This window comes from Pinus tabuliformis, chromosome 2_2 (genome assembly GCF_031772625.1).
Source record: "Pinus tabuliformis cultivar Carrire ecotype Pingquan chromosome 2_2, CPIR1, whole genome shotgun sequence".
Classification (NCBI taxonomy): Eukaryota; Viridiplantae; Streptophyta; class Pinopsida; order Pinales; family Pinaceae; genus Pinus; species Pinus tabuliformis.
The window spans coordinates 780,768,446-780,779,428 of NC_142300.1; the positions used below are offsets into that span (position 1 = coordinate 780,768,446).

At 36.8% G+C, this 10,983-nt stretch overlaps 1 protein-coding gene across 7 annotated transcripts; it reads right to left on the reverse strand.

The window, feature by feature from the left end:
• Window positions 1–1,991: 1,991 nt before the first annotated feature.
• On the reverse strand, window positions 1,992–7,549 carry LOC149195017 (uncharacterized). Of its 7 annotated transcripts, none has more exons than XM_089405210.1 (8): window positions 6,456–7,548; window positions 5,811–6,289; window positions 5,523–5,678; window positions 4,748–5,414; window positions 4,331–4,613; window positions 3,389–4,206; window positions 2,609–3,255; window positions 1,992–2,415 (listed from the first exon to the last, which is right to left on the reverse strand). In XM_089405210.1, the coding sequence occupies exons 1-4, from the start codon at window positions 6,580–6,582 to the stop codon at window positions 5,301–5,303; spliced, it is 876 nt and encodes a 291-aa protein (XP_089261336.1). In that variant the 5' UTR covers window positions 6,583–7,548; the 3' UTR covers window positions 1,992–2,415; window positions 2,609–3,255; window positions 3,389–4,206; window positions 4,331–4,613; window positions 4,748–5,300. The 7 variants fall into 7 exon arrangements, with proteins under 7 accessions (XP_089261336.1, XP_089261339.1, XP_089261337.1 ...); XM_089405213.1 differs by having other exon boundaries at window positions 1,992–2,194; window positions 2,389–2,415; window positions 3,389–4,613; XM_089405211.1 differs by having other exon boundaries at window positions 1,992–2,194; window positions 2,317–2,415; window positions 3,389–4,613.
• Window positions 7,550–10,983: the final 3,434 nt, after the last annotated feature.

Below are 10,983 nucleotides of genomic sequence, written 5' to 3' on the forward strand. Positions count from 1 at the left end.
CCACTCATCAAATCTGATCATGTGCTCGTATATCCCATGTTTCAACAACACAGAGTGGTCTTGCCAATAAATTTCTGGACCTGCCCCATGTATTAACTAGAAGACAGTAATGCGATGAGAAACACAAGAGCCCAAATAGGGAACAAATGAAAATATACTCAAAATATTTTGTAAATAGAAAAAAATACAATACATTTTTGATATTAAATTAATTTTTTTTTTAAATATATTTTTACGGTTGTTGGAATTGGAAAAAGTAAAAAAAATGTGGAAGGAAAAAGTGATTTTTGTTTTTCTGGAAAAGTGTTAACAGAAAAGCATGGCCTTCAAAGACAATAGAGAAAGTTATGCAGATATGTTGGCATTTAGCTCTTGAGATAGTATTTAGCTAGCGGTTTGTCCAAAAACTGGGAGCATTTATTGTGAAGCTTCACAGAAAAATATGACTAAATACATCAAGCAGATGAAGAAGCAATCTGTCCCATAAAAAGTAAAATAGCAGATGAAGAAACAATCTATCTCATAAAATACTTTCCTTCTTAATAATTCTTTTCATAGAAAAACATGCCACACGAATTCCTTCCTTCCTTCCTAAAAATTCTTTTCGTAAGAAAAACATACCACACCATTATGTTTTTGGAAAATTTTAGTATCCATACATCAAATCCCCCTTCCTTCCTAATGATTCTTTTCATAGAAAAAAACATACCACACCAATTATTTTGGAAAATTTTAGTATCCATACATCAAATCCCCGTGACTGTCATGTGTAGCATTTGGCACTACTATACAAGAAGTAGATGAGGTTCCGTCTTATTATTCTTCTCTGGTCGTACCTGTGTAACAGGCCTTGACAGAAGAGAAGCCACTTTCGCCTTCAGAAGATAGCCCACCTTCATTTTCACTTTCGAGGAAGAACTCGAAACCGTATCAGTGGTCGCACATTTCCTCTAAGAGGGATCCATTTTCATTACTAAGACCTAGGTTAATTGCCTTGGCCATCATGTCGCAATTTTTCATTAATTGCGATTCAGCTTGCTCCAGCCTGTCCTGTCCTGGTTGACAGGCAGCTACATCAAACCTGCCAATAGTAAAAACTAGCATTAGGAATTTTTTTTTAAGTCCTGTTTGTAATCAGAGTTTTCGAAATTTATTTACGCCGGGCTCTACCTTCGACACAAATCAACGAACCGGCTTCTTTGTTCTAAAGATTTATTTGATGGGATAGAAGTTCCAGTTGCATACATAGTCATAACTCGCAACTTTTAGAGTTGTCTTTAGTGTGATTTGTTTGGTGCTCCAGCCTGTCCTTGTTGAGGGCATTAAACCTGCTAATAGTAAAAACTAGCATTAGGAATTTTTTTTAAAGTCCTTTTGTAATCAGAGTTTTCAAAATTTATTTAAGCCTGACTCTACTGTAACATAAATCAACGAACTGGCTTCTTTGATTTATTTGATTGGATAGAAGGCTTGGCGGCAGATATAGAATCATAACTCACAACTTTAAGAGCTGTTTTTAGTGTGATTTTAATTTTTAGAGTTGGGTTTTCTAATCTAATTTCTCTAAAATCTGGTAGGAATTTATTGAAATCACAAGCTTGATGGGTAACCCTTGCACATTCGAAATGCCTTAAGGATTTTTCAGGGTGCTGAATCCATATATACAGTCAAAAAACTAGTTTAAATAACACAATTTAAAATTTCACTTCATTTTTAAGAATTTTTCTGGGTACAGTCAAAAAACTCGTTTATATAACAAAATTTAAAATTTCACTTCATTTTTTTCATCGTATTCCAGCACCAAAAAAATCCAAAAAATCTCACTAAAAACAACTCCACCACCTTTTATCTAGCGTATAATTTGTTTTCTAAACACCACTATTGCTAACATTAAAGTGTCCAGTACTCACCAGGCAAATTTGGATTGATCAATTTGATTACAGCACTTTATCTTTCTCCACAACCCAGGCTTTTGATTTAACTGCTGAGTATATTTGGCCAATCTAAACATCTTGTCTAAAACAAACAGGCACTCAATTCGGTTGGCAGAAACAGTTTGAAATCTCTCCAGAGCATCCGCCACCGCAAGAAGACCTGCAACAGACCAGTTTGCCTCTCTTATACCCTTCAGCAAACTGTGAATGACGATCGTCCGGTTATCTTTTTCTTCAGGATGACCAGAAATGACATCTTTCTGAAAACCATAATAGATGAATTTATATTAAATATTTGACATAGAGGTTGGACATGATCCAGCAATGAATTTCATGTTAGGACCAAAAAAAATAATCAATTGAGAGGTTTAATACGGACAACCCAATCGTCCACAGCTCTCTCTGACAGGAAATTCTTTAGCCTACGGAAGCTTCTGGAAGTCGGCCAACTGACCTTTGGCTGGGACCACTTTTTCCCCTCCTATTAGGAAATAAGAAATGAAAAGTCGTTATGTTAATAGAAGATAATATGATTCAGAAATCTGAGGAGGGATACCAAATAAAAACCAATCTACCTTGTTGAATTTGAAAAGCTGATAAAGAAGTCGTTATGTTAATAGAAGATAATATGATTCAGAAATCTGAGGAGGGATACCAAATAAAAACCAATCTACCTTGTTGAATTTGAAAAGCTGATAAAGTTCCACTCCCCAAAGTTCAGATATGTATCGTGTTTTTCTTGCTCAACTGCTGCAGCGGATGCTGTTTGCGTGTTCTTTATAAAGCTGTCAGAGACCCCTGGGTACTGATCATGTATTGCTTTTCCTCCTCCTAAATCCTTCCTCATTACCTATATGTATCGCTGTGCTCTATCTTTCCTATCTGGTCGGAAAATCGACCGGAAAATCTCTCCTCTGAAAGCTGCAACCATTTCGCCCCCCTCGTCCATGAAGGCACTTCAGGTTTAGTTTGAACAGAATGTAACAGACTTTTCAGTTCAAACAACTGCTTATTGCTTTCGTCCATTCCGTTAATTTCTTCTTCCAAATGGTGAAGCCGCATTGAAAATTTCAGAGTTTCACGCATTGATAAATTTAACAAAGAAATCCCTTCCATCTCAGTTGTAATTTCCAACGGATAATAATAATCCTTGTAAATTTTTTCAGTGAAGTAAAACCTACTCATAATAGTACGGCCAATCTGAATAATGTGAATGCGGTCCCTGAACTGCTCCATTGCATTCCATATGGAACAATATAACCTCCTTATCATTCCCGCTATACCAGCATAGCAATTTTCCTTGAAAATATAGTTTTTTCACCTACACGTAAAGAAAGAACAAAATAAAAATTATATTTGAAAATCAATTACCTGTCATCTATTCATTATTATTTTTCCCTTTCTTATCATTGTTAAAAATATATAATAATGAAAAAACAAGTAAAATTATTTACCTGAACTGACACACTTTCTAAGTGGTTGAAAAGAAAATCTGAAGTCGACATCTTCCTTAGTTGTTCCCATTCTTCTTTTCTGGATTCTTCAATTTTTTCAGACATAGTAGGAAAACTTTTACTCCCCGTCTTACTTGATATGATGCACTTTGTAAATGGTTAAAAGAACCTTAAACGACTCTCCCCTGTCTACAAGGGATATAGAAGGTCTATAAAAGGTGATTCTCCCGCCGTTTGGTTCTACAATCCAATTTATCCAGTTTATATTTGGATACCATTTTTCAGACACATCACTTTCTCCCTATCCACACTAGTTCTCAAAAAAGAACTCGACTACTCTTGTTATTACCGTCCATGAATTTTGGAGAACAAACCAAGGAACTTCTCTTGAAAACTGCTCATATACATCAAATTCCCCGCTTGGCTTCACAAGGAGGAATGGATATAATTTCAAGATCAAGTTTCTCTTTCTCTTTCTCGTTAAGGTACGTTGCCTTCAAAAATGGAAGGCGAATGTCATAGAAGGAGTTGGGAGGCCTCATTTCTAAAAGAATAGTTTTTCCTTTCATTTTGTCAACTCCACACACAAGTAGTTTTCCGTTCGGAGTTTTCGGTTGGATTTGCAATTTGAAAAAGATAGTTCCTGCAAACCATTTACTAGGTCACCCAATTCAGGGAGATTTTTCAATTTTGAAAAGTTGACCAATCTTAGTATTTTCAAATGTCCAAGTTGTTGAAGATCCTTGGAAAAGATTTGAAATGCATGAAAATGTGAACTTCCATCAAATTCCACGTGTCTCAAACTGGAAGGAATCTATCTGCAAGTTATGTGCATGTGCTTAATACGTTACAATCCTATGAAACCATTAAAAGTAGTAAAACATTTACTTACGCAGAATCAATTTTCTCAAGGAAAAGTGAATGGGAAATAGAATCACGTGCCTTAGATAGCTCGAAGTCATTGGGTTCATAACTGAGGTACCTCAATTGCTTTTAACTTTGACACATCATGAAACGGAAGCTGGGAAACTTTCGCTTCAAAAAATACCAACTCTTTAAATGTTTCACTGCACTTGCCCTCCACCTTTGCCAATTTCCCAAGTTGAAAAACTCTCAATGATTTATGCATTAAGTCGAAAGTTGCTGCAGATATTTCCATTGCATCCTTATTATCACTTAACCAGATGTTTTTTATCTGATGAGCATTCTGCATAGTCGAAAGTTCCTGCAGATATTTCCATTGCATCCTTATTATCACTTAACCAGATGTCTTTTATCTGATGAGCATTCTGCATGCCATTATAGAGTATAGTAAATTAAAATAAAAACAAACATGTACTTCGTTCATAGATTTGTTACCTCCTCTTGGAGGAACTCCTTAAGTTTGTTTGCACTGGTGAATGTCTTTCTCACTTTCTTTCCTTTTGACTCTTTTTTTGACATTTAGCGAGCAAGTGTTAAGATGAAACGCCATTTGTGGTTCTAGTGACAAGTGCTCTGCTTTCTAACATTTCCATCTTATCTTTTCCCACAATATCTTCCACTCTGTCCGAAGCCCATCCTTTGAAAAATGAACAGAAGTCTAAAAAGGGACCTTTACAATCAGTGGGAAGAGCATCGTAGGCAAAGGCGTAGCGCATCTCCTCAAAGGCCTCACTCGGCCATTTATCTTTCTGAACCACCAGTGTAGAATAAGCTTTCTCCTTATTTTTTGCGCGAGCTATGAATGGTGCTGTTAATGTTAACATGAGGGGAATTCCGCCAAGTGTGTATGATGTCATTGGAAAAGATTTGAAATAGATGAAAATGTGAACTTCCATCAAATTCCATGTGTCTCATCACTGGCTTCCTTTGGGGCTTTCTTTGAATCTTTTAACAATAGTAGCAACATCACTCATTTCTTTTATAAGAGTCAACACTTTTCTTTGTTGGTGGAAAGATAGTCAAATCTTTCCAAAGTATATGCAACCACCAGAAGTCCTGTACCCTTTAGGAATGTGGTAACAGGTCCAGATATAACATCTTTCTGAACACCATAAAAAAGAAGAGAAATTTGGGCTTTAAAATAATTATACTCGACATTCAGTTTTAGTTGCAAGTGATGAACTTATCAATGAGGACTAATTATACACACCAATTTAGAAGCAAAATCTAATGCCGATGACAGTAACTCCTTAAAGTTCTTCAAGTCGGTTCCCCATGACAATATGGCATTTAATTTCTTGAAGCCTGGAACATCAGGCCAAGGGTAATTGCTGGGATTCGATGCTTTTTTATTTCGAAGCATTTCCTAAAAAAAAGCACGAAATGAATTTATATATTTCAAATCCGATATCACACAGTAATTATAATACTATCGAATAATATATTTCACAATCTAATTATAATATAATTCGGATGGATATGAAAGATTGTGATGTACCTCCGGTCTCAGTTTCAAAAGCTCAGATATGTGCTCCATAAGGTTATCGAGATTGACATCCACTTTTTTCCCGTCGATTTCCTCAATATCTTTATGTAATATGGTGTTAATGACATCTGAGTTAATTGCGCCTCTGGAAGAGGAAGAGGACGGATCTTCATCGCACCAGGGGGCTTCTGAAACGGTAAGATTGACATCCACGTCTTCTCCCTCATATTTCATTGAAACATTAGAAAATCCCGAGGATAAAGCTTCATCGCAGTGGGGGGCTCCTTGTCCATTCAGATTGACATTCACGTTTTTTCCCTCAGATTTCCGCAGAAGATTCCGAGATTCAGAGACTGGAGCTTTATAGCACTGATGGGTTTCTGAAACATTGAGATTGACATCAACATGTTCTATCTCATATTTCATTGAAACAACATTAGAAGATCCAGAGATTGGAGCTTCAGTGCGCTTGGGAGCTCCTGGAAGAGTTTCTGCACAATCACAGTCGCCATCAGCATCAGTATTATAACCATGCGCTGATGGCCGCAAATTGTAGCAGCAGAAGCGCCTTCTGTGAAATGACTACATTATTCTTAATAATAATATCCATAACATAAACAAAAACATTCAATCTTTTGCGCTATCAAAACATTGTACCTATTGTATTATCAATTGCAGAAGGCCAGCTCCGAGTACCTGCTGAAGTGGGATCTTGTCCCTTTTCATCAGATGAAGCTGAAGAAAAGCAGGAGAAGCGCATGCAACAAGAGCGTTTGGTTGCCATTTCTCCTCTTGAACACACAAAAATGAATGATGGTAGAAACAGACTCTTGCTCTTGGCTTACTTATGAAAAATGATAAACAGCAAATGCGATGTTTAGATCAAAGGCGTTCTTTTAAGGGAAGGATCCCCACCGACCTTAGTCTTCTGTCGAAGGCCACTCACAGTTATCCAGCTATTCATTGTGCAGACCCTCGTCTCCCAGGCAGGGCTTGGCTGGACGATGCGCTGGTCTGGGGTTCCACACACGGTTCTTAAGGCGTTCTTTTATGGGACGGATCACCACCGACCTTAGTCCTCTATCGAAGGCGACTCACAGTTAGCCAGCTATTCATTGTGCAGGCCCTCGTTTCCCAGGCAGGGCATGGCTGGACGATGCGCTGGTCTGGGGTTCCACACGCGGTTCTTCGATTTTGGAGGAATCGATATATTCAGGAGCATGGAAATATTCAGTGTAGGACGGGCAGTAAGCTTCAATACGCAAAGGAAAAGAAAACGCCCTCGGATATCTGACGTCTCTTACTCCCAGAGTATTCCAGTGGTGGATATCAAAGACCTCGATGGCCCTAACAGAGACAACAACTTCAACGAGTCAGCCGTGCTTGTGAGAAGGAATCAGATGGCTTTCCAGGTATATATATCAATCAAGGGTTAAATTTGACGGGTAACCCTACTCATACCTAAATTTTTAGGGTTAAATTTGACAGGTAACCCTATTCCACAGTAAATTTTTTCACTTTGTTGATGAACCTCAGCATCAGTTGGGCTGCTCTGGAAAAAGATTAATGACCTCCACGTTGTGAAGTATGGATATCTTACAGATCGATATGCACCCAAAAGCAATGCCATCAAATTTGAACTAAACTTCAATTCCAAAGATTTACAACCACATTCAAACCCTTTCGTTTCGTCGCTCGCCTTCAGGTCTATAAATTATATCTCGGGAAAAGGGTTTCAAGTACTCTAAATGTTAATAGCTTAACTAAGAGCCTGTAAATACATATCAAATATATATATATATAAACGTGTGGATAATTTAGAAAAATGTTAAAGGATAGGCATATAAGAAAATTACAAGTTACATATATGAAGTGTTATTAAAATAAATTGTATTTGACAGTTAAAAAAAGCTAAAACTTGTATACCCATATCAATTTTGAAGCTCGATATCAATCCCTTATTTATTATCCATTTTATTTTTCTATTTTCTAATCAACTAACACATTTTTAGAAATTTGTTATATTTTATGGATAGGGGATAATTATAAAATATATTGATTTTCTTGTAAATGTTATTTATAATATTTTTTTTCTTCTTTTTCGAGGAAAAATCGTAATTTTATTCAGCTTGGAAACCAAGGAAAAAAATTACGTTTGTAGATGTCTAAAAGCATTCGTTTAGAATTTGCTGAGGTGGAACCATTTTTTAGTCGGTGCCCAGAAAACAAAAACCAAACAGAAAGGAGAACTTGGGACTAAGAAAAAATGCTTAGTTACCATTTTCTACCCTTCTTCTTCTCTACTTTTCGCCATCCTCCTTGATCATGTCGCATAAAGATCCTTCATGTCAAATTTAGAGAACAATTGAGTTTTCACATCCTAAATGATTTCGTTTTCATTTTCAATTAGTAACATATCATTAACATATAAAACAAAATGAATAAGATGATCTCCAACTAATTTGAAATACACATAATGATCCACTTTACTACTTGTGAAGCCAAGTCACATCATATAAGTATCAAATTTTCGATACCACATCCTTAGCGATAGCTTTAACCCATATAGGGACCATTCTTGCTTGCATACTAGTTCTTTATTTTCCTTCGTTGCAAAACCTTCAGGTTGCTTCATATAGATTTATTTTTCCATATAGCCATGTAGGAAAGTTGTTTTCACATCCATTTATTCTATTTCAAAATCAAAAGTAGCAGCAACAAATAAAAGAAATCTAATAGATGTTAACTTGGTAATAGGAGAAAATCTCACCAAATTCAATTCCCTCTACTTGGGAATAAAATTTTCCACTAATTGATCTTCGTAATTCTCTTATTTGCCTTCTGCATTCAACTTTTTCTTAAACATCCATTTGCTCCTAATGAGACCTCTTCTAGCCAGTAACTCCACTAGATCCCAAGCCTCATTCTTGTCTAAGGATGTCATTTCTTCAACCATGGCCTTTTTCAAGAGTTTGCCACCTTCTAAATCCACTACCTCCCTAAAACAGTTCTAAGATCATCATCATTAATAAAAAAATAAAAAATAAAAAAATTGGAATGGAAATCAGGTGGGCTATACCTTTCTAGTTGTCTTGTTTCTTTAAACAATCTCCTCAATACTAGAGTATGTGGTTCTTCTTCTTCTTCTTCTTCTTCTTCATATTCTAGAAAGTTTGATTCATCATCCTTCAATTCAAACTCTATTTTCTATGGTTGTTCCTCTCTTTATAGGACTTCTTATTTTACACCATCTTTTACACTATACTCAATCTCCTTAGTTTCTAGGTTTCAAAGCTTACGACCTTTCAAACCATCTTTATATCCAATAAATGTACAGTTTTCATATTTATTATCCAACTTTCTCCTGTTTTTCTTTGTAATGCATACATAAGCATCACAACGAAGTTTTTAAGAGATGGTGTCTTACTAATACATGCCTCGTGTTTAGTCTTCTCATCCAACATTGATGAGGGTGATTGGTTTACTAGGTGACATACAATGACCACTACCTCTACCTAGAATTCCTATCCTCATCCAACACCACTAAGCATGCTCCTTGATTTTACCAATAGTGTTGTATTCATTCTTTTTACAACTCCATTATGTTGAGGTGTGTATGGAGTAGTCATGTACCTTTTTATACCACAATTTTTATAGAAATCCTTAAATTCATTCATGTAGAAACCTCCATCGTTATCCATCCTCAACACATTATCGTTCTTCTCTGTCTTATTTTCTATAAGAGCATTAAACTCTTTAAATTTTTCAAATACTTTAGATTTCTTCCTAAGGAAATAAATCCATGTATTCTTTGAGAAGTCATTTATGAATTAGACATAGTACACATATTTACCCAAAAAACGAATTGACGTGGGTTCAAAGACATCACTATGCACCAACTATAATATTCCCTCTACCCTTCTCGCAATAGAGGAGAATCTTACCCAATTGTACTTCCCGTATAAGAAATGTTACCATAAATTAAAATCCAAAGATAAATTAAATTACATTTTACCATGTCTTCTCTCCAATATGCCCTAGTCTTTGATGCCATAGTGTTGGAATTTCTAAGTCTAACTGTTAGAAACCCTTCATGTACTTTACTGATTTATTCTTACGTACTTATTTTGTTAATTAACAAGTTATTTACCATGTAAATATTGGAATTAAATACAAGTACATGCTCAACACATTACAGGTCATCAACTGAAGGAAACAAAAACAAGCACACAAGTGACACCATTGTTTTTGGACCAATGTCCCCGGAAAAACCCAATGCGGGAAAACCAGTGCAATTATCTGAGGGTTTTATTATTATGTAGTTTCTGAATACAATCTAGGTGCCAAAACTGGCTCGCCCAACAGAGAATAGTCTCAGCAGTAGTACCTCTCAATCAGAGACAGATGTTCCGGCTGAAACCCCGGATAATCACTCCGGCAACTTCACAGCTCCAATATGCCCCATGAAACCCCAACATCAGCCTCTAGGAACAGCGCCAGCCCTTTCTGGCCCAGCATTTTCCCTGTGCCAGCCTCTGGAGGCACTGCGTCAACCCTCTGGCCCTCTCAGGCACTGCACAGCTCATGGTTGCCTCTGCGTGAGCCCTGGCTGCCTCTGCGTGAACCCCTGGCTGGTTCTGCATCCCTCACTCTCGGCTACTGCGTTGATCCTCCTGATGCTATCTCTGCCTCTCTGCTTCTATATTCATTGCCCCTCAGCAGCAACTTTGATCACTCTCTCGACTTCCTTAGCAAACCCAGCCCAAGAAAGTCGAAATCTTGATCAACTCGATGTGTTCTCCAAGTGACCCTCAAGCTTGCTCTTATACTTTTCTCGTTGACAAATCAACCACCGAGATTAAGTCCCTATTCAACGGCTAAGATTAGATCTGGCTTGATCCATGAATTTTGGATCATTCTAACATAGTTTTATATTAATTCACATTAATATTTTATTTAAGTTTAGACTTTGGGACTCCATTAAAAATATTAATTATTTTAATATATCCCAAACTGTTTAGAATCTGCCCAAACCCTTTCTGGGTATTGGAGATCTCATGTGTCTTAGCCTCTCCATCAATTTTCGTGGCTCGAGCACATCCGCTGCTACCCAAAATCAACACTCCCTCTTAGCAAGGACTGTGCTCTAGTAATACTCCTCACTGAGCATCACCCTGATCATCCG